The 21,642-nt window shown below is 44.7% G+C and overlaps 1 protein-coding gene across 1 annotated transcript in view; it reads left to right on the top strand.

Moving 5' to 3' along the window:
* The window catches only part of EYA2 (EYA transcriptional coactivator and phosphatase 2), a 154,508-nt gene that overhangs the window by 11,172 nt on the left and 121,694 nt on the right, over window positions 1–21,642 (top strand). Inside the window, exons 2-4 of the mRNA XM_011369390.2 lie at window positions 1,350–1,395; window positions 3,168–3,310; window positions 8,455–8,571. Of these exons, the coding sequence (XP_011367692.1) occupies window positions 1,350–1,395; window positions 3,168–3,310; window positions 8,455–8,571 (306 nt within the window). The remainder of the gene's footprint in view (window positions 1–1,349; window positions 1,396–3,167; window positions 3,311–8,454; window positions 8,572–21,642) is intronic.

The following is a 21,642-nucleotide window of genomic DNA, read 5'->3' as shown; positions in this document are numbered from 1 at the left end:
ATCCACCCCTTATGATCTGCATGGCCTTGAGTGAGTTACTTAAACTCCCTGTGTTTCCAGTTCTTCATCTGTAGCATAAGGACCTGACTAGAACTCTCTTCATGGGGTGATTGTGTGGCTGAAAGTAATTAATCCAGGTAACATATTTAGAAGAGAGCTTGGCACATAATGAGCACTGGGTAAATCATTGATATCACCATCATCTTCTCATTTACTCCTCACCCATCCTTGTGAGATCAAAATTTTCCCCAGTTTTACAGGAGGGAACTCTGAGGCCCAGAGGCTCTAGGCAGCCTGCCCAAAGATGCTCATTTCTACTGGGTGGTAGAGTTGAAATTACAAGTTGGTCTTCTGAGCCTCCAGCTCAGGGGCTGAGAGAGGCTCAGAGCTCTGGGGACCTGGAACATTTCTCAGGAGACACAAGGACACCCAGCCACTGCCCAACATACCAGGGAGTGTGAATTGGCAGGTTGGTACAATCGATAGACATGTTATCTAGTATTTTCCGGTCTCCACAATGAGGACATTGAGTTGTACTGCAAAAGATGACATAGCAGTAAACTGTCCATTTGTAAAATTATCCTCTCGCAAACATCTCTCCCCACATAATTCTGTCACATTTTTGTCACCTCCTGCATTATCATCTCGTCTCGATGGTTGGATGCTGTGTGCCCAGGGATAGTTGAACCAGGACCTCAGGCCACTTCCCACTCTCTGCTCCACATGCTAGCTGGAGCCTAGGAGATGATCCAAGATGTCCCTTGCCCCAAGTGCTGGGGCCAGCCCCACCTGAACCCCATGGACTGAAACTGGGGAGGCATCAAAATGATGTCATGAGAAGAAGGGAAATGGATGTTGGATAATCAAAACCAGCCATTGTCTGCCATGCTGGGGTTCTCAGGGTTGCCTTCGAGGCGGGGAAGGGCGTGGTTTTCCTCCCAGGAGTGGAAACGGCGCCAGTTTGGGAGTCAGGAAACCAAGTTCAGGTCCCGGTTGCGCTGCTATCTAGTCATGTGACCTGGCTCAAGCACATTTCTTTCTGTCCCTTTGGCCTCGGTTTCTCTATCTACACAGTGGGTGGGGGGATGGATTCCACTCTGATGTTTCGAGATGCCATAGAGTCTTTCTCTGTAGTCCTTCAACTAGTACCTGGAGACAAAGCTCACCCAGAAAGAGTTTTCAAGGAGAGTGCTAAGATGTTGTGCCTCAGATAAGCTCTTGTGGTTGAGAAAGTCCCTGGCAGCAGATCTCTAAACTTCTTCCCGCTTAAGCCGGTACCTGAAGTCACGGCTTTTGTGGAGCATCACTCTGACAGCTAACGCCCTTCAAATTTGTCTTTCCCCCTCCAGGCATCACCACATCGGCCCTTCCTCGTGTGTCCCAGTTCTTGGCGAGGTGAGTACCCTTGCCTTGTTTCCTCATGCCCTCTCCCTTCGTCTTTCTTGGGTGACAGGTATCTGGAGAGGAATCACAGGGCCAGCACTTACTAGCTGAGCTACCTTGAGCAAACAACTCTATCTCCCTGGGCCTCAGTCTCCACATCCGGAAAAAGGGGACAAGCATGATGCCTGCCCCATGAAACGAGCTAAAACGTGTAAAAAGCACCTAGAAGGGTGCCCGGAACAGTGTTTGAGAGCGTCGGCTGTTGTTTTTGTGCTGCTTCTCTTCGTTCTTTTTTTCAGTTTTTCTTCCTTTCCTTCTCCTCTTTCCTGTGCATAGACTCTTTCTCGACCCCTCCCTCCCCTCCCTTCTTCTCTATCTCTCCCTCTCTTTTTAGCTTTTTCCTTTCCTCTCCCTCCTTTTCTCTTTTCCTTATTTCTCTCTCTCCTTCCCTTTTTCTTTGTCCTCTCTCTCTACCTTTCCCCTCCACCCTCCTCCCTCCCTGTCCTTCTCCCTCTTCCCCTTTCCTTTCATCCCCTCATCCTGCTTTAACGTTCACCCAGCACTCCTCAGCACCACGCCCTGGAGACCCAGCGGTCTCTGCCCTCAGAGAGCTTTCGATCTAGTGGGGGAGACAGACCAGCGAACCAGACCCCAGCACAGCTGGCAGGTGTGCACAGGGGCAGCGGGAGCTCAGCGCAGCTTACCCAAGGCCCTTAGGGGCCTGACCTGGGGGAGCCGCCAGTCTGCACCCCATAACAGGAGAAACCCTGGGTTTGGCCTGGCCCAGTGATCAGCACCACCATATCTGGCCATGTTCTTCCCTTGATGACACTGGAGAAGTTGTTTCTAAGGAACACACTTTTTCAGCCGTCCTTTCCCTCGGGAAGATGTTTTGGGGATTGTTAGTAGCAGCTGAGGCCTTTTTAATCTTTCTAACTTGTTTATGACCTCAGGACTAGAAAGTTTCCCGTCCTTTCTCTGGGTTTTCATTTTAGACCCCATTTAATCTAAGTAGGGTTTTTTGAAAGGAAACTGGAGTTGACCATCTTTGATTTCCACTTGCTATTTCTAAGGACAAGTGTAAATTGGGGACATTTTCAGATAAGGTTCTCTGCTAAGTCCCGGCTCACTGGATGTGTTTCCAGACACCTTACGGAGCGTGTGATGATCTTGCATCATGTGCTCACCTCCTGGCTAAGAGCAGGGCATCTCGATTGGCAGCCCTATCAAAGCTGCAGTCAACTGGGAAGGTGTCTAAATTAAGGTGGATGATCGGGCTGGGATAGGCTGTGCTTCAGTAATCAATAAACCCTGCCCTCAGTGGCTTAACGCACCAGTGTTTGTTTTTTCCTCACATAAAGTCTGGTGTGGATCAGGTGGAACTCTCCAGGGCAGCTCTCCTCCACACACGGATGCAGGGATCCAGGATGTGTCCATATTATGGCTCTGCCATCTCAATCTGTGCCCTCCACAGTTGCTTCTGAAAGGGGAGAGCGAGCAGAAGGGTCATAGGGGATGGTTTTATTAGCCAGACCTGGGAGCGGCTTATACATTCTACTGGATAAAACCCAGTCACGTGGTCAAATCTGACTGCAAAGGAGACAGGAAATGTAATCTTCCTGCTGCCCAGGAAAAGGGAAAATGAAATGGTTTTGATGAACACAAAAGTTCTCTGCCCCAGAGAGAGTAAATATTTAAAGGAAAATGGTGGTGTTGATACCAAAATAAGGTAGAATGGGTGCTGGGTTGGGCTTGGGGATTTAATCTACTCTCTTTCCATGCAGACCTTGCCCACGTGTCCTGCCCAGCCAGCCACCCACGGCCATGGCAGCCTACGGCCAGACACAATATAGTGCTGGGATCCAGCAGGCTGCCCCCTACACAGCTTACCCACCTCCGGCACAAGCCTATGGGATACCTTCCTACGGTGAGTGCCAGTCCAAGCCCTTGCTTTCCCCCTGGGGTCCCCAACATCATCGTCTTTCTTCTGTCCTGTTGCCTCAGTTAAATGCAGAATGGTAAATGCAGCCAGCCGAATTTTGTATCAGAGATAGAGAAGGACAGGCACTTTAAATATGGTTCGAGTTCTGCAGACTATATCAAGGCGTCTTTTTATTGTAAGAGTAAGAAACTTAGCCCAAGCCAGCTTAGAGAAAATAGAAATTTAATGAATCACATTCTAGGAAATCTAACATCAGGAAGGACTAGATCTAGGTGCCTGGATGATATAAAGAAAAACACATCTCGCCCCCTGTTCAGATGCTTTCCTCCGAGTTGGTTTTACTCCCACACAGGTTCTTCCCATGTGGCAGCAAAGATGGTGCCTATTGATTCTAGGTTTGCATCCTTTCAGCTCAGCACTCCCAATGAAAGGAGAACTCATTTCTCTCAGTAGTTCCACCAGAATCCTGTATTGACCCTCATTGGTGCAAATGAGTCATGTGACAATACTTAGAGCAAGGCAAGGAGGTGGGGGTGAGAGAGATGGGGAGCATGGACCATATGGAGTGTGTATGAGGGAGGGATAGTTCTCTCAAAGGAAAACACAGTGATGGTGTCGATAGGAAGATAGATGCTGGGGAGGCAAAAACAACAGACCTGCAGACTTTGACCATCAGAGCCTGACTCAGTCCGCTGTCCACTGCTCATTTGTCCCTATCTGCATTAGTCAGGGCTCTCCAAAGAAACAGGACCAATGGGATGGAGATAGATAGATGATGGATGGATGGATGGATGGATGGATGGATGGATGGATGGATGGATGGAGACAGAGATAGAGACAGAGACAGACAGAGAGAGAGAGATTGTAGGAATTAGCTCACCCAATTATGGAGACGAAGAAGTTCCAAGATCTGCAGTTAGCCAGCTGGAGACCCAGGAGAGCCCATTGTGTCATGATATGCTGGCACGATATAAAGGAGGAGAAGGCTGTGAGAAAGAAAGAACAAGAAAGACTTAATTTAGTTGCCAGTGCCAGGCAGCCCTTTTAGATGAGGGGCTGGCTCTGCTGGGAACTGAGAGGGCCACGTGCAGGCCCAGAGGGGCGAACATCTAGGCAGTGGGGATTGCCATGGGGACTCCCAGGGATTGGAAGGGACTTGGCAAGTCCAAGAAGCCCAGTGGCTGGGACTCAGTGGGGAACGAGGTAAGTGAGGAGGGCAGCACCCGAGAGGCCTAGGAGGGATTGGGGATTTTATTCCAAGTGAGATAGGAACTCTGACTGGCACGTGTATAAGCAGAGGGCTGTAGGATACAAGCTGGGTGTTTTTCAGGTCACTGTGGCTACTGTGGGGAGGTGGGAAGCAGAGAAGAAACAGGAAAGGCAGTTGGCAGACTGATAAAACCTGGAGTGAAGTGATGGTGGAGGCCAGGGACAGGGCAGTGACAAACAGAAAATGAAGAGTAATTCTAGAGGTAGCAGTGACTAGTCCTGTGGGGCCTCAGGTCAAGCACTCACTGGTAGTCACCATCGCTGAGCTGCTGCCACCCGCAGTCCTCAGTGCTATGTGTACACTAGTTCCTTTAATCCCCCCTCAACCCTGCGAGGAAGGGCCCATCATTATCCTCTTTTGAGAAATAAATAGTGGAGGCTCAGAGAGGGTGAATGAATACTCTTCCAAGCTCACCCAGCTGGTCAGCAGCAGAGGTGGAATTAAACCCTAGCAGCCTGGCCTTGGGGTCCAAGCCCAAGACCAAGCTCCATTGCCAGAGTGCACATTCCATAAATCCTAGGGGATTACCTGTGACAGACCTTAGCCAACAGGTGTGGGTATCGTTTTTAACTTTCTGTCCCTCTCATGCTAGAAGACTTGTGATACAATCATACGTAAGTTACCCCGCCTGGCTGACAGCCAAGAAAAATGAAGCCATATTCTTTCTCGGCATTAAAGAGAACACTAGCCCTGTTCCCAGACAAAACATGGCATCGGGTGGAAATTAATTTGATTCAAAGTCATGTCGTGGTCTCAGTTACTTTTAGAGAGTCTGTTCTCTAACAACACAGCATAGGTGGTAAGAGCGTGCACACATCCAACTCACACCCACTGCTGCCCCTTGCTCGTCTAAGCCCATGCCTGGCTGAGTTTCCTCATTCAGACAATGACCGATGCTAAGTCTGCCCTCCACACAGTTCTGAGGATTCAATGAGATTGTCTGCATTGGTTCAGCTACCTTGTTCTGTAAAAGGCCAGATAGTAAATATTTTTGGCTTCGTGGGCTACTCAGTCTTGGTCACAACTACTCAACTCTGTTCTTGGAGCATGAAAGCAGCCAGATGATATGTAAACTAGTGAGTGTATTTGTATTTTAATAAAACTTCATCTACATGAGCAGGCGGTGGCCTAGATTTGGCCCACAGACCATAATTTTTCAGCCCTTGGTCTGTATGAAGCGCTTAGCTCACAGGGCCTGGCCTAAGGGAAATATTCAATCAGACTGCCACGCACACCCAGAATGTCCTTGTCACTGGATGATGACAGGTGAGATGAAAAGCCATTTCCCTTCACACATGCCTGTGCCCAAGCAAGCAGTTTGCTCATTGTTTGGACAAACCTTGTTAAGTCTTGATAGGAAACTTTTCTCATTGCTCCTTGGCAAATAGCATTATTACCTTTTTTAAATAGTTGCAGGGAAATAACACAATCGAGTAAACTAGAAGCTAGGAGGTTAGGAGTAGCGAGTATTTTTTCTCAATTTACTATGAAACATTTAAGAACACATGTAAAACCATAAAGAGTAACACTGCGAATACCCATGGACTGACCATGCAACTTAAAAAATAAAAAATAGAGAGAGGTCATTTCCTTTTCTTTACAGAGATACCCACAGCCCTGGATTTGCTGTTTATCCTTCCTCTGTTTATCATTACATTATGTAGAATAGGGGGCAGCAGACTTTTACTGTGAAGAGTCTGATAGTAAATATTTTTGGCTTTGCAGGCCATCCATTCTCAATCACAACTACTCAGTTCTGCCATGTAGCTCAAAAGTGCCACAGATAATACATAAATGAATGGATGTGTCTGTGTTTCAACAGAACTTTATTTACAAAAACAAGCAACAGGTCACATTTAGCCCATGAGCCATAGTTTGTAACCTCTGAGGTAGAGTATTATTTTGCATGTTTGTGGAATGAATAAATGAATGAATGAGTGAGTGAGCATATTTTTGCAGTTTTGTCTGTATCTATTTAAAACAAAAAATCTATATGCTCTTTGACTCAGCAGTTCCGCTTCTCATATCCAGCCTAGACAAACACTCTAATGTTGCATGAGGAGATATGTCCATTCCATCATGGATTGCGATAGTAAGAACATGAGAATTAACCTAATCAACTACCATCAGGAGCCTGGCTGAATAAGCAGTGATGTTCCATTTGGCCACTAAAACGAAAGAGCGAGTTTCAACACATAGCTCAAGAAGAGTGAGCGAGGGAGCCTGGAGAAGGCAGAGGTCGGGGGTGAGAGGGGCAAGCAGAGCCCATGTAGGGCCTTGGGGCCACCCAAGGAGTTTAATTTTGACTCCAGGTGCACCAAGTACACCATTAACCATTAACCATTCCTAGCAGACTGAGCAAAAGAAGGTACCGTATAAATGCTGCTCGTTGCTGTCATCGTTGTTACTGAAGTCTTGCACCATCTGTGGCATAAGATCCTTTCACACACATTATTGAGAGGCATCGAGAGAAGGAAAGGAAAACTTTAACTTCAAAGTTATTGGCCAGTTGTGGGACCCGGATTCAGTAGCCTGGCTTTCTGAACCTCAGTTTTCACCTTTAAAATTGTGAAAGCAGTATTGCCTGTTCTATGGGATGAAAGAGAGTTGTGTTGCTAATTACCTCCTTCAGAGCCTTATAAGTTCATTTTTCCCCCTTCCTTTAGTCTCCCGACAACCCTGCCAGCAGGTATCAGTATCATATTTCATAAGGGAGGAGACTCCCAAGCTGGGCTTTGAGGAGAAACCATCCAGGTAACCAAGGAATGCAGCAAGCCATCCAGGACATGAGCGCAGACCTCTCTCCTCAAAACCCATCCTTTTACCCCACTAAGCATGCTCTTCATTTTGGGGGGCGAATGGGTGAGAAGGAAGGAAACCATAATTACAAAATGATTCCCAGAACTAGAAATATTTTTTCAATGCATATTTAAATAGTATCGAAATACTATTTTACAACTATAAGATAAAGATAAACAAAGTTTATTACATTTTTGATAAAAATACAGTGCATGGGCTACTGATGATAGGTCAGCCCCCCTCCCTCAATACAGTCCTTTCCCCAGCCAGTTGCTCATGGAATTGGTGCCTGTACTTCAAGGAAACATGTCAGAGTTTGGCCGAAACTAAAGGTAGATTTATAACCATGGCCTTTGGATAAGCAGGTCCCCCATGAGAAGAGCAGAGAGTGTGTCTTGGGGTCAAGTGTCATCATTTTTACAGAGGAAGGATGGTTCATTTAATATCTTCACCCCAAATTCTAATGGATATTTAAGCCATACATGGTGCTACTGCAGGGACTAGGTGGTTGTAAACTCACTACCCTCAGAACCAGGCAGGAAGTGTGAAGCCAACCATGTGTGCAAAATTCGAGGCCCTCTTGGCCTGCCTTTTCCTGCCTCACTTTTGATAATGTCTTAGGATGTGAAAAAAAGTACAATGCAATAAAAAAATATGATGCCTTAAAATAAGCCTGTGTCTTGGAGACAGTATGAGATTCATTGTAACCTGGAAAACAAACTGGAAAACCTATAGGGTCAGCTTATTGTCACATAGGAACACAGGTGTGGTGTGTTGTTGCTAGACCATTCTATTGCTCAAAAGAAACCATAAGTCCGATTTATTGATGACATCTCCTGATTTTTAAACAAAGAAAATTAATTTCAGATTTTCCTTAAAAATATGCAGGTCTAGCAAAACATGACTGTGGGCTAACTTCAGCTCACGAGCCACCAGCTTGCAACTCCTGGTTTGGAAGCTAATAAAAACTGCACGCTGTCTTGACTCAGTAGCTCTTCCGCAGATGATAAGGAAGCATCCTAATCATGTGTCCCTGGTGCTTCTTTTTCCTCCTTCCAAGGCATCAAGACAGAAGACAGCTTGAACCATTCCCCTGGCCAGAGTGGATTCCTCAGCTATGGCTCCAGCTTCAGCACCCCGCCCACTGGACAGAGCCCGTACACCTACCAGATGCACGGTCAGTGTGGTGCTATGGCCCCTCCCTAAAGCATTGGCCAAGTTGGGTGTCTAGTCATTCATTCATTTATTCAGAAAATTTATTGAGCACCTACTATGTGCCAGAATCTATCTCAAGTAGTGGAGTTACGGCAGTGAGCAGAATAGATATGAGATCTGTCCTCATAGAGACTGATGATAAGCAAGGCAACAAATAAACTGGCTAATTTGGGAGGATTTGAGTGCAATGAAGCAAATAAACATTGTTTGGATAGGGAGTGATTAGAAGTTGTGGGGGAGGGATTAAGAGGTGTGAGATGTGTAACTTTAGATAGAGTCATCAGGAAAGGCCCTTTGAAGAGATAACATTGGACAGCGACCCAAAGGGTGACATTGGACAGAGACGCTAGCCGTGTGTAGACCTTGGGGAAGAGCATTCCAGGCAGAGGGAACAGTAGGTGCACAAACTATATGGAGGGAATTTCCTAACGTGTTTGAGGCACAGAACAAAGGCCAGCAAGGCTGGAACAGAGTCAAGGAGAAGAGAGAGTCTTAGGGAGCAGCGCTGAATCACATAAGGCCTGGGGGGGCTACTGGCTTTGATTTTAAGTGTGTCGGGATAGGAAGTCACTTGGAGACTCTGAGAAATGCTGGGTGGTGCGAATATTGGACAGGCAATTCAAGGAGCTGTTATTTCAAGCAGGAGGTTTGAGGCTCTGCATCCCCAGAGAGTGACCTTAGAAAGGAAAAAATTCCAGTGTGTAATTCCCACCCCACATACTCTAAGAAGCTGGCTTGCTGGATTCTCCTGTGCCCACCTCCACTCTTTTACCACCCAAGGGTCCCTTCTCTTCTCACATGCCCCATTGGGAGCATGTTGGGGCTGATGCATGGAGTAGAATGCCAGTGGCGGTGATTTGGGGGATCCTCATCTTGGTATTTTTTCCTTCATGAAAGCTGATAAAAGTGACCACCAAGGATTTGAAAAGTAATATACAAAACTAAATAGGTAATAACAAGGTGGTGAGCTAATGAGTGATTGTACTTTTCTTTAAAAAAAAACTATTTTCAAGACTTGTCACTTCATCTCATTTAATTAAAGAAACAATAAAAGTGGGTGTCGAGGGCAGCCTTTTAGGAAAAAACATTGTGAGGGGATGGCAAATGATCTTAGGGGTGTATGTAAGAGGATGGTTGGCGTTCCTCCAGCACTTGGAGTAGCTTCCACGTAAAGGTTAACATCAGAGTTCGTTGGTGACCCCATCAGCTAACATTGACCAACCACTCACCTCGTGCCACCTGATGTTGCTCGATCATCTTATACAATCTTTATGACACTCCGGAGTGTTAGTGCTAGTATTATTCCCATTTTATTGGAGGGGAAACTGAGGCATAGAAGGAATGAGTGATCTGCAAATGCAATGGGACATGAACTGAGTCTGGTCTCCTGGGGGTCTGGTAGTATCCCAACCCCCAGCCTCACCTGAAGCTCATGCTTTTATTTATGGCACTGTCCTACCTCCTCTTCCTCTGCTATAACTTCTGTCACTTCTGCCACCCCTTCTGAGTCCCATTGAAGTTATAAGCTGCTAGGACCCATCTTCAAGTGGGCAGTGGATTATGGCACCAATCCCAATAATAGCTGAAAACATTGAAACTTGAACATGCATTTGGGTCAGTCTTAAGCCAGTTTTTTCAGCTCTATCAGTAGAAATGGAACTTACTGCCTTAGAGCCTCTAAGGCTATAAAGGTTGAACAGCAAATACGGCCTACCCGCCCCCACTCTTATACCCCGTCCCTGCCCTGCTCTGTAATAAGTGGGTTAAGTTAGGTAGGAGTGACTCCCCATCCATTCATTCATTCATTCTGTATTATTGAGCACCAGCTCTATGCCTGGCACTTTAGCAGTCAGCAAAGACAGTTCCCTTTTGGAGAGCATTGTACAGTAATCAATTAACAAATAAACAGATGGTTACGGATTTTGATAAAGCTTGTGAAAGACAAGAACAGAGCAGTTTGATGGGCAGTGGCAAGGGGAGTGGTACTTCACGTGACCCAGGTGTTAGGGAGACCTGAGTGATGAGAAGGAGCCAACCAGATGAGCAGCTGGAGACAGGACAGCCCAGGCAGAAGGAACAGCAAGAGCAAAGGCCCTGAGGTAGGAAAAGACTCAAAGTGTTGAGGACTCCAAATGAGACTCGTGAGTCTGGATGTAGTGAGTAAGGGAGATGAAATTGGAAAGTGAAGCAGGAGGCCTCCCTGGGCCAGGATATATAGAACAACGTTATTTCTTCTCTGGTCCTTACAGTAACTGTGGGAGGTGGGCACCATCTGCTCTGCTGTACACATGATGAAATGAGGCTCAGAAAGGGGAAGTGACTTGCCCAAGGTCACAGAGCCAATAAGTGTTCAGAGCTGGGATTCGGACGTGGATTTCTAGAATTCCAGAGCCTGTGCCAATCCTCCTAGTGCTATTTCCTGGACTCCTGGTCTCCTAAGATCTGCGTATACGCCGTGCCCCTTAATCCTGCCATAGCCCTATGACATAGGTTTTATCATGATCCTCATCTTACAGGTGGAGACGCTGAGACACAAAGTGGTAAATGACACAAAATGGCTGTGGCAGTGGCATTTGAAGCCAAGCAGTTACACTCCAGTGCCCAGAGACAAAACTGCCACACCATCATGCCCTCCAATTCTCGTAGACCCTTCTAGAAGATGATTCTCCATGGGTGAGCCCTGGTCTAGACCCCAGCCCCCACCACCACAATTCCTGCCAGCCCCTCACAGGTGGGAAAACATCTCTTGCTCTGCCTCCCCTTGCCCCGTCAGGAGAATAATCCAGGTTATTTTCTTGTCTTCCCATGGCCAAGATGCCAGAAGGGCTTCAGCAGCAGCTGGACTTTGTCCCAATTAAGTACTTTCAGTCTAATGCTAATGGCCATAAACTGCTCTTGAGACAGCCAGGCATTTTGCAAGCCTGACATAGCCCTTACTTTTTTCAAACACAAACACACAGAACACTCACACACCGTGACCATGTGCTTCCTATTAACTTTTTTTTTTTTTTTCGCAAGTTGCTCCAGAGGAGAAATAAACTCTTGTGTGTATTTCAGAATGGAAGGCGGTGGTTGAGCTTAGTTTCAGACAAAGAAGGGAATGAAGAAGGGACTGAGATGGATTGAATTTTAGGCCTGAAAGCACTGACTTGGAATGAAGTTGGTCCACGTTTAGAAGCTGAAATGGGTCTTTTCCTTTCTAAGAATTAAATTATAATTTTTTAGAAGCAAAAGAACCTGAGTAGGGACCACCCCATCATTCTACGGGTGAATAAACCAAGGCACTGCAGCCGAGTGGCTTGTATACGGTCACAGAGCAAGCGCTGGATAAGCCAGACGCCTCCCCAGGTCTTATGCCAGATCTCAGAAACTTCCAGAAACTTCCGCAGAGCCTCGCCCATCAAGGCCCTGGTTTGAGATCTGTATCTGTTTAGATAACACTGCCTCTCAACCAAACATACAATAAACGTAAAAGAGAAAAGTTCACAGCACTAGTTCAGCCTTTGCATAATTGTTTGTTTTCTTTTTTTCAAGTTCACCCAGGGGTTTTTATAGCTGAAATGTATTTCTTATGGGTTTGATTTTTTTGTTGTTGTTGTTTCTTTTTGGCTTCTCCTGCTCAAACACTGCTATTTACAGAAATGACCACAAAGATTAAAAAGAGAAGGGAAAAAAACCCTCTTGAGAGTGTGCTGTAAGAACTTGCTGGAGTTTAACAGCTCTGGAGCTGGGGCACGGTCAGTCCTGGCTGTGTCCCACACACCATGGCACAAATCGGGTGAGAAGCTCGCGTTCTTTGTGCCTCAGTTTCCTCGCTTGTGGAACTGGCATCATAGCAAGAGAGGTGACCGCATTGGGGCTGTCAGGGAGTCTAAGTGGAATGAGTCCTGGGCACATAGATGAGGCCATAAAGGTTGGGTGTTCTTTTTATTATTCCCATTATTCCTTTCGTAACATGGTAGTTAAAAGCAGTTACTCCGAAATCAGACTAACTTCCCAGTTCTACCATGTACCAGCATGCGACACTGACCAAGTTACTTCTTAGTACCTCAGTTTTTCCCATGTAAAATGGGGACACTAATAGTACCTGTGACAATTAAATGAGTTATTATATGTGAGGTGTTAAGACTAGCACCTGGTACAAACTAAGTGCTCTGCAGATATTATTATTATTATTGTTATCCTAATTTCAGGTTTGATGGTCTGTGTTCTTCCCAAATTCACATCTCTTTCCTGAACTCTCGGTTTTAACTAGCTGCGATCAAAGAAAAGAGGAATGTGAATTTGAAAGTGTCGAGCCATCACATCAGCGTAAACTCCCCATTTTAGGAGGACTTAAAAACAGTGGGAGCCCTCTTAAATGGAAATGTCTTTGTATTTACCAAAGGCCAGGGAACATTAATGCTGAAGCTCAAAACCCAACACAAGCCATTCAGGAGCAGCACGGAGATCTGTGCCTCAAGGAGGCACAGGAAAATTAAGAGTCCAGTGAAAGGATTTGTAAGCCAGTGATCTCTACCCAAGAGAGATCAAGGCAAGTTTGTGTCAGATTCACAAAATCTACCACCGTCGCTGGCACTTGAAATCCATGTGACTTTGGACAAGTCACTGAACTCGCATCATCTGTGTTTCACAGCTCTAGCGCTCACAGATGCTCACTGAAAAATTAAAGATGTCAGAGAAGGTCATGGTCAGATGAATCAAATACATTTGGTAGATGGAGTGTGGCATATAGTTAAATAGGTGTCTTTGCCGCAGGACTTTTCAGAGCCTTTGCAGACTGATACACCTTGTGACTCTCCATGAATGGAATTCAGTAGTCAGTGTTCCCAGGTAGATTTGAACAGGGACCCTCTCCCCGAATGAATGTTTCATGCTCACTGGGAAACCCTGGATGTGATGATCTTTAGACTCCTTCCTGTGTTAAAATCCTTTGATTCTCGAATTTTTTTCAGTGATGAACATGTACGTATGTATTCCTTTTTTTCTGTATTTTAGTTTATTTTCTGATGACATATAATTCACAAGTATGTGAATTAACTTTAAAACCCATCCTTTTAAACTATAAAATTCACTGGTTTCATTATATTTACAGAGAGTTGTACAAGCATCACCTCTACCTAATTCCACAACATTTTCATCACCCCCAAAAGAAACCCCATGCTCATTAGCCATCACCCCTTATCTGCCTTCCTGTTGATACATTTCCTTTTGTAATAAGAAAAAAAGATACATTTAAAGTCACTCTTCCTTTATATTAATTTTTTAATAAGGTTATACATTCATCTAGTTTAAACCACTACAGAAATCTCACCCCGACTCTCATCCTGTATTCATTCCCTCAGTCGCCAAACACACAGCGATTAACCACTCGAACTAGGTTCTGTGAACCCATCCAGAATTTCCTTTTGCAAATAGAAGCAAACATGAACACAATCTATTATAGTCCGTATTTCTGTGACAAGAATTAACTCCCATGAGTCATAAATAAAGAAATGATGTTGGTACAACTTCAAAGGTACACTGGTTCATTTGCTTTTAGGATTTTCTCCTTATCACTGGTCTTAAGCAATTTAATTTTCATGTGCCTTGGTGTAGTCTTCTTCATGATTCTAGTACTTTGGGTTCATTGAACTTCTTAGATCTGTGACTTTATAGTTTTCATCAAATTTGGAAAATTTTCAGCCATTATATCTTCAAATAGTTCCCCATCCCACCCCCATGCCTTCAAGTTCACTAATCTCTTTTTCTGCAGTACCCGATCTGCTGTTAATTATACCCTGGGCATTTTTCATCTCACATAGTTTTCACCTCTAGAAATTTGATTTGGGTCTTTCAAAAAATATATCTTCCATCTCTGTACTTAATATGTGCAATCTTCCTTTGAACAGACAGAATACAGTTATATTAAGTGTTTTAATGTGCTTATCTGCTAACTCTGTCATTTCTGGGTTAGTTTTTCTTGCTTTTTCTCCCCGTTCTAGATCAAATTTCCTGCTTCTTTGCATGCCTGATAAGTTTTTACCAGATACCAGACATTGCAAATTTTACCTTGTTGGGTGCTGGATATTTTTATATTCCTGTGAATATTTTTGAGCATTGTTCTGAGATGCAGTTAAGTTGCATGGAAATAGTTGGCGGTCTTACAAGTCTTGCTTTAAGCTTCATTAGAGAGAGCAGAGCAGCATTTGGTCTAGGGCTCTCCTGACCCAACGAATTTTTCCCACTACTGAGGCAAGACTTTCTGAGTGTTCTACCCAATGCCTCATGAATTATGAGGTTTTCCACTCTGGCTCATGGGAATAGGAACTATCCCCAACTCTACCATGAGTTCCGAGGATCGTTCCTTCTAATATTTGCGGTGGTTCTCTGCCAGCCTTGGGTAATTTCCTCACAGGTGTGTGCTAATCAGTACGCAGGTGGACACTCAAGGGAAATGTCTACAAATCTGCAGAGCACTCTCTCAGTGCAGCTCCCTTTGGCCTGGTGCTCTGCTTGGCTAATCCTCACCACTGTGTCCTCCTTCGATGCCCCTCCATCTCCTCAACTCAGAGACACCACTGGGCACTGCCTGCGACCCTCTCTAGAAACTCTCCACGCTAGGGCTGTCATACAGCTCACCATTCATTTCCCCTCCCTCAAGCATCACTGTTTTTCATTGTCTGATGCTCAGTGTCTTAGAAATCTGGTTTTCGAACTGTTTCCTATAGGAGAGTAAATGCAGTCCCTGTGACTCAGTCTCAGCCGGAAGTGGAGGTACTGCTGCACTGGTTCATTTGTGTTTTTATCCAGCACATGGAGTAACAGCAGCTAAATGCAAAATACATACCACAGGTAAAGGCAACCAGCCTTTCAGCAATACAGTTCTGTCCATGGTGCCCCCTGTGCTTCCTCTGACTTCCATGTGTCCACGTGTTCTGTCTTTGAAGAACTTACTTTGCAGTCCCCTCAATCTGTGTGCATTTTACCCTTGTTTCCATAATTCAGCACATGGGGCAGATGGCATCTTAAGTCAGTGGGAAAAGATGGAATATTCAATGAACGGAATTGGAATAAATGGTTAGCCATCTGGGGGGGGGAAATCCACTCCTATTACTATATATCAGGGGAAAAAAAATCCAAATGGATCAACAGTTTAAATGTCAAAACTAAAACAATGAAGGTACTAGAAAGAGAATGAGCAAAATTTTTATAACCTTGGAGTGGAAAAGGCTGTTCCAACCATGGCCCAGAAATCCAGAAGCCATCAATTAAAAGATTGACAAGTTTAACTACAGATCTGTTTTTGCATGGCAAAGAACAACAGAAGTAAAGTCAGAACAATAAAAACAAACAAAACAAAAAGCAAATGGCAAACTGGAAAGAAATATTTACACCTCAAGTAAGAAACAAGTTTTTACTCTTTTTTAAATGATTCTACACTTCTATGCATTGAACCTGCTCTGACTGAGTTGGGGGCAGGTGTTACTCAGCTTCAGCTCGTTCCTGCCACACTAGAATGGGGCCTCAGAGAGGCCAGATTTTTTCATTTTTCAAGGTAATCCTCAAAGCTATTTTTTAATGTAAATCTCATACTTTTTTCAATATTGGCTACTGATTTAAACACTCTCTTTAAAATACCTTGTAAAGCAGACAAACATGTATGAGGCTGGTTTTATGCCTCTGTCTTGCCATCTGGTTCTTAACTGAATCACAGATCACGAGACCAGGAATGGAAGGAGAAAATTACGCCAAGTGGTGACTTGGGAAGCTAGAGAGAACGCCTCCTTTTGGTCCCCACCTCTGGCTAATTTTATCAGCAGGGTGTGTTCCGACAGACTTGAATGGGACTTGAGTGGCGGGCATAGTTAGAGCTGAGCTGGAACCCAGTGGTCTCCTGGTGAAATTGGGCTAATTCCCTGCTCCTTCTCGGCTGTCCCAGCCCAGCTGGTTTTGAGCAGGCAATGTCTGTCTGGTCTCACTGTGTCCGGCAAGACAGGAGCCAGGCTTGGCATCCTGCGGGTTCCTGGACTGAGGTCAAGTTTCCTGGTGTGAATCAGCAACTCTTCTGCACATGGTGACGTGGTTGAGTTTTTCCAGGACATATCAGCACTCCTGCACTATGCAACACGTCTACCCTGGTGGTCACCTTCTTGACATTTTCATGTGTGTTGGCAGGCTTGCTGCCTCCTGCTTGAGCTGAAGTCTTCTAGATTTAGAACATATAAAGGTTAAATGGATGGCCTTTTCCTCTGGCTATATAACAAGTTTGATTTGGATACCCCCATCCCAGAAGCCACTGGAGATGACCAGTGGAAATAACTGGAGACACTGAGGGTCACTGTGGAGGCAGTTTGGTAAACAGAAGTTCACTAAGACATCACCTTTCTGTGGTGATGGAATATTCTATGTCCATACTGTCTAATATGGTAGCCGCCGGCCATGTGTGGCTGTCTAGCAGTAAAATGCACCTAGTGCAATTGAGGAACTGAATGCTTAATTTTGTTTAATTTTAATTAATTATAACTTAAATGTAAATGCGGCTAGCAGCTACCATATTGGGCAGCACAACTCTTAAGGAATGATTAAAAGCCAACTCATAACCTGGTTACTGTTGGGGTGGGGAGAGGGTGATAGTAGGTATTATGGACTGAATGTTTATGTCCCATAAAATTCATATTTTAAAGTCCTACCCCCAAGATGATGTATTGGAGATGGGATTTGGGGGAGGTAAGTAGGGTTAGATTAGGTCGTAAGGATGGGACCCTCTTAACGGGATTGGTGTTCTTATAAGAAGGGGAAGAGAGAGATCTCCTCTCCTCATGCACATATGAGGACACAGCAAGGTGGTCATCTCCAGAAGGTCCCTTTACTATCTTGAAATTTAATTCATATATAATTTAGTCTACTTACACATATTTTTAAAAGTCAAACAGAATGGACTTACTGTAAAATAAAGTAATTTATAAACTTTATTTTTGAACATATAACTGCCCAGTCATGACCACACTAGACAACATAAAAAAATCGACACACTCATGTGAAGACTCACAAGAACATGGCTGACAAGCTGTACTGTGCAGGCAACACAGACATCACTAGCAGCGTGGCCGCTGGCAACAAGACTTCCCATAGTGGGAGACAGCTCTTGGTATATTCCAAACAAAACAAAAGGCAGCCATCCTTCTCTTAACGTGGGTGGTGATGTCATCAGGAAATCACCCTGTTGCAGTGACAGCCTCCAGAGACATGTTATCCTAGGGGTCATGGGGTTAAGGCTTACAGAACAAATTAAGGTACTTGCATCTCATGGTTTATTAAATCGATTTAAAACAAGCTGAAAAGGGGAAAGAGATGGGGGCTAACACATTAAAGACTGGGTGCAAGGAGGTGAAAGGGCCACATCACAGTGACCCTGATGAGCAGCCACGACTCTGATCCATATTTCTAGGGCAGAGGGCACTTAGGACCAGAGTGACATCATAACGATTCTCACCAGTGGGTGGCCAGTTTGAGACTGGCATAACTGTCAGTGTAGAAGTAGCATGAACTGATTCTACTTCCTATTTAAGGCTTACTCACTCCTTCCATTTCTTTCTATCTGTAAGCCACACCTGTGTTTCTTTCACTTTTTTTTTATATATATTCCATTCATTGTACCTTTAATATATCAGACAACATTACTAACTTTCTTATTCTCAGTTCTTACCACTTCTTCAGAATTCTGGGCCTATCCCACAAGCTACTTGCTCACTGTTTATATAACACTTCTTAGGATTTTCATCCATCTCATCTCTTTTTCTTGTTTTCTGCATAGTATAATTGAATATTAATGTTAAGTATTAATTGTTTATTGTTAAATATTGTGAAATATTTAATTAAGAATGAATATATTATCGTACAGTACGTCTGCAGTTGAACACATAGAGTAGCATTCCTACAAAGCTTAATGTATGTTAAAATCCTGAAAAAAAAATCCTTTGTGTTTATGTATAAAATGGACTGTGCTAAGACAGGGGTTAGCAAACTTTTTCTGTAAAAGAGCCAGATAGTAAATATTTTAGACGTTGGGGTCCATATGTCTCTCTCCCAAATACCTGTAACTCTGCCCTGGTAGCTTGAAAGCAACTGTAGATGATATAAAATGAATGGATAAGGCTGTTTTCTCGTGGTGGAATGGATTTGCCCCACAGACACTAATTTGCTGACACCTATGTTGTAGAATCAGGTCAGTAAAGCCAGGTCTTCACCTGTGTGAATGTCTGGTCAGACATTCAAAAGCCAAGTGGGACCTGGGAAAATTTTTCATTTTGCTGGACCTGCATTGCAGAATGTCTGGAACCTCTGTCACCTGCCCACTAAATGCCATGAGTGTCCCCAATAAAAGTGTTTCCACAAATTTCTCAGCACTCCTAGGGGTATTACAATGCCCTTGAAAAATATTGGTTTATACAGCAGCAGGTACAGGCATAGGAGAGATGGCTGTGTGAGTAGGAAAGACCATCTGTCATTCACTTGGTGAACATTCATGAGCACCAGCTCTGTTCCGGGTAGCATGCTAGGTATGGGCCATACAGTCCTGAGCTGACAGTCAAGCCCTGCCTTTATGGAATGTATACCCCAATGAGAGGACAAAGTAGATTAGTCTGCTCGGGCCACCGTAACAAAATACCATAGACTGGGTGGCTTGAACAACAGAAATTTATTTGCTTGCGGTTCTGGAGCTTGGGGAGTCCCTAGCAGATTTTGAGTTTCTAGCAGATTCTGCTTCTGGTAAGAGCTCTCTTCCTGGCTTAAAGATGGCCACCTTCTCACCGTGTCCTCACATGACGTGTGTGTGTGTGTGTGTGTGTGTGTGTGTGTGTGTGTGAGAGAGAGAGAGAGAGAGAGAGAGACAGAGACAGAGACAGAGACAGAGAGACAGAGAGACAGAGACAGAGACAGAGATCTCCAAATACAATCACTTTGGGGATTGGGACTTCAACATATGAATGGGGGCGGGGGGCACAAGTTAGTCCGTAACAGGCAGTGAGCAAGGAAATGAGCAAATGTCAAGAAGACATCAGCTGTGATGAGTGCTCTGAGGAAAATAACCTGGGAGATGTAGCAAAGAGAAACTGAAGAAGGAGGGTCTAATCTGAGGGGTGGGCAGGGCAGGGTCTCTGAGCTGTGACAGTAGAGCTGATACATCAAATTAAGAAAAGCAGCCATGGGTCATGAGTGTTCCTGGCAGACAGGAGGCCCGGTGGCTGGTGCACAAAGTGGAGAGGGATGGAGGATGAGGTCAGAAGTTGGGTGAGGCAGACCTCCAAGAGCCTTGTGGCCTTGTAGAGGCATTTGTATTTTGTCTTGAGAACACCAGGCAGCCATTGGGAGGTTTAAAACAGGAAAGGTGATCCAGTTTGCATCTGAGAAAAATTGGTCAGCAGCTGTGGGGCAAGTGAACCATGGAAGGTCATGGAAGATGCAAGGAGAACGGAAACAAGGTCTCTCCTAGAGACGGGGTCACCCTATCCTTGGTCCTCCCTTCCCTTCAGTCCTTTAGATTGGGCACAATGGAGCCAATATTCACCCAACTTGCCTGTAACAACACCCATTATGTCCCAAGGACTCCATTCAGAACATTCTAGAATTGTCCCAACTTATCCTTTTACTCCCGAAGGAACAAAGACCCAGAGAGGGACTTTGCTCTTGTTGCTCTGGTGTTGATTTCATTTTTAATTCTAATATGTCAATGGAATAAGAACTGAGCCCACACCTAGGTCTGTGTATGCAACATTTATTGAAAATATCCCACAATAAATCTCTCTGATAATAGGATCTGGGAGAGGGAGAGGGAGAGTGAGAAAAAGAAAACAACAATGACCCAAGAAACAAAGAGAAAAAACTATGGATGTAAAAACGGAGGGTCCTATTTGAGGTGTAAGTCCTACCCAGTAATTCTTTAGAGATAAAAGTGGAGAGCTGTCTGCTCCCAGCCTGGGGCAGCCACCTTCTGCTCAGGAATTGAAAGGGATAATTAAGGGCTGGGCAGCAGGGGAGGGAGGGAACACAGCCTTAGGCAGGGAGCCATTTATTAGGAGAGAGAGACACAGGGACAGACAGACCAACACTGCAAATCCATCTTCACTCAGAAGCCACTGCCAGGTTGAGGGATACAGAATTTGCACCCTGAGAGCAAATCTCATTTTTTTTCTGCTCCTAAAGAGAATTTTCTGGGAATTTCTCTGATTGGTGCAACGTTTCCACATTATTTCACATTCAGTAGTGTCTACATGCCCCAGGCATAATCCTCTAGACACAAATCCCCCTGCCTTTTATGTCGCTTTTTAATTTTTTATATATTTCTTGTAAGTCACATAAGTAATATTACTGTGTATCTTTCTGTTACTTCTCCATACAGTTGTGTGTGTATTTTTCCTCCCACAACTGGAAAATTATATTTTTTAACAACTAATATCTTGCTGTGTATCATGTTTCAAAAATGGCCTTTTATAGTTCTCACTAAATAACATATCTTGGAGATCTTTCAAAGTCAGTTCAAATAAACCCTCCTCATTCTATCTTCTGGCTCCTAGCACTCCAGAGAGAAAGCCAAACCCGGGATTCAAATCCCAGCACCACCACTTACTGGCTGTGTGCCTTTGGGCAAATCACGACTCTGAGACTTGATTTTCTCATCTGTGAAACAGGATCGATATGAGTCGCTGACCTCATGAGCTGTTGTGGAGCTGGATGCCAGGGGCTTAGGACAGTGCTTGGGACAGTTAGGGCCCTTCATTAGTGCTGGCTGATATTCTCTTATGGTTATACCATGGTATTTAGCTTTTCCCCTTTGGATGGGTAATTGGACTGTTTTCAACATCTGTTTTTAACTCCTCTGGGGCTCACGATCTTTTGTACCTTTTCTGCCTCGAAGTATGGATTGCAACTGGGAATATTGGTTGCTGCACTGGAACTTTGGTTGTTGGGCCATTTGCTGTCCTGCTACTTTGTACTGGGACCCCCATCTCTGTATGTGTTTGTCTCAACCAGGGCCCCCTGCCAACTTCTG

Source organism: Pteropus vampyrus, unplaced genomic scaffold, assembly GCF_000151845.1.
Source record: "Pteropus vampyrus isolate Shadow unplaced genomic scaffold, Pvam_2.0 Scaffold147, whole genome shotgun sequence".
NCBI lineage: Eukaryota > Metazoa > Chordata > Mammalia > Chiroptera > Pteropodidae > Pteropus > Pteropus vampyrus.
This window is presented reverse-complemented; position numbering and strand designations above follow the sequence as displayed.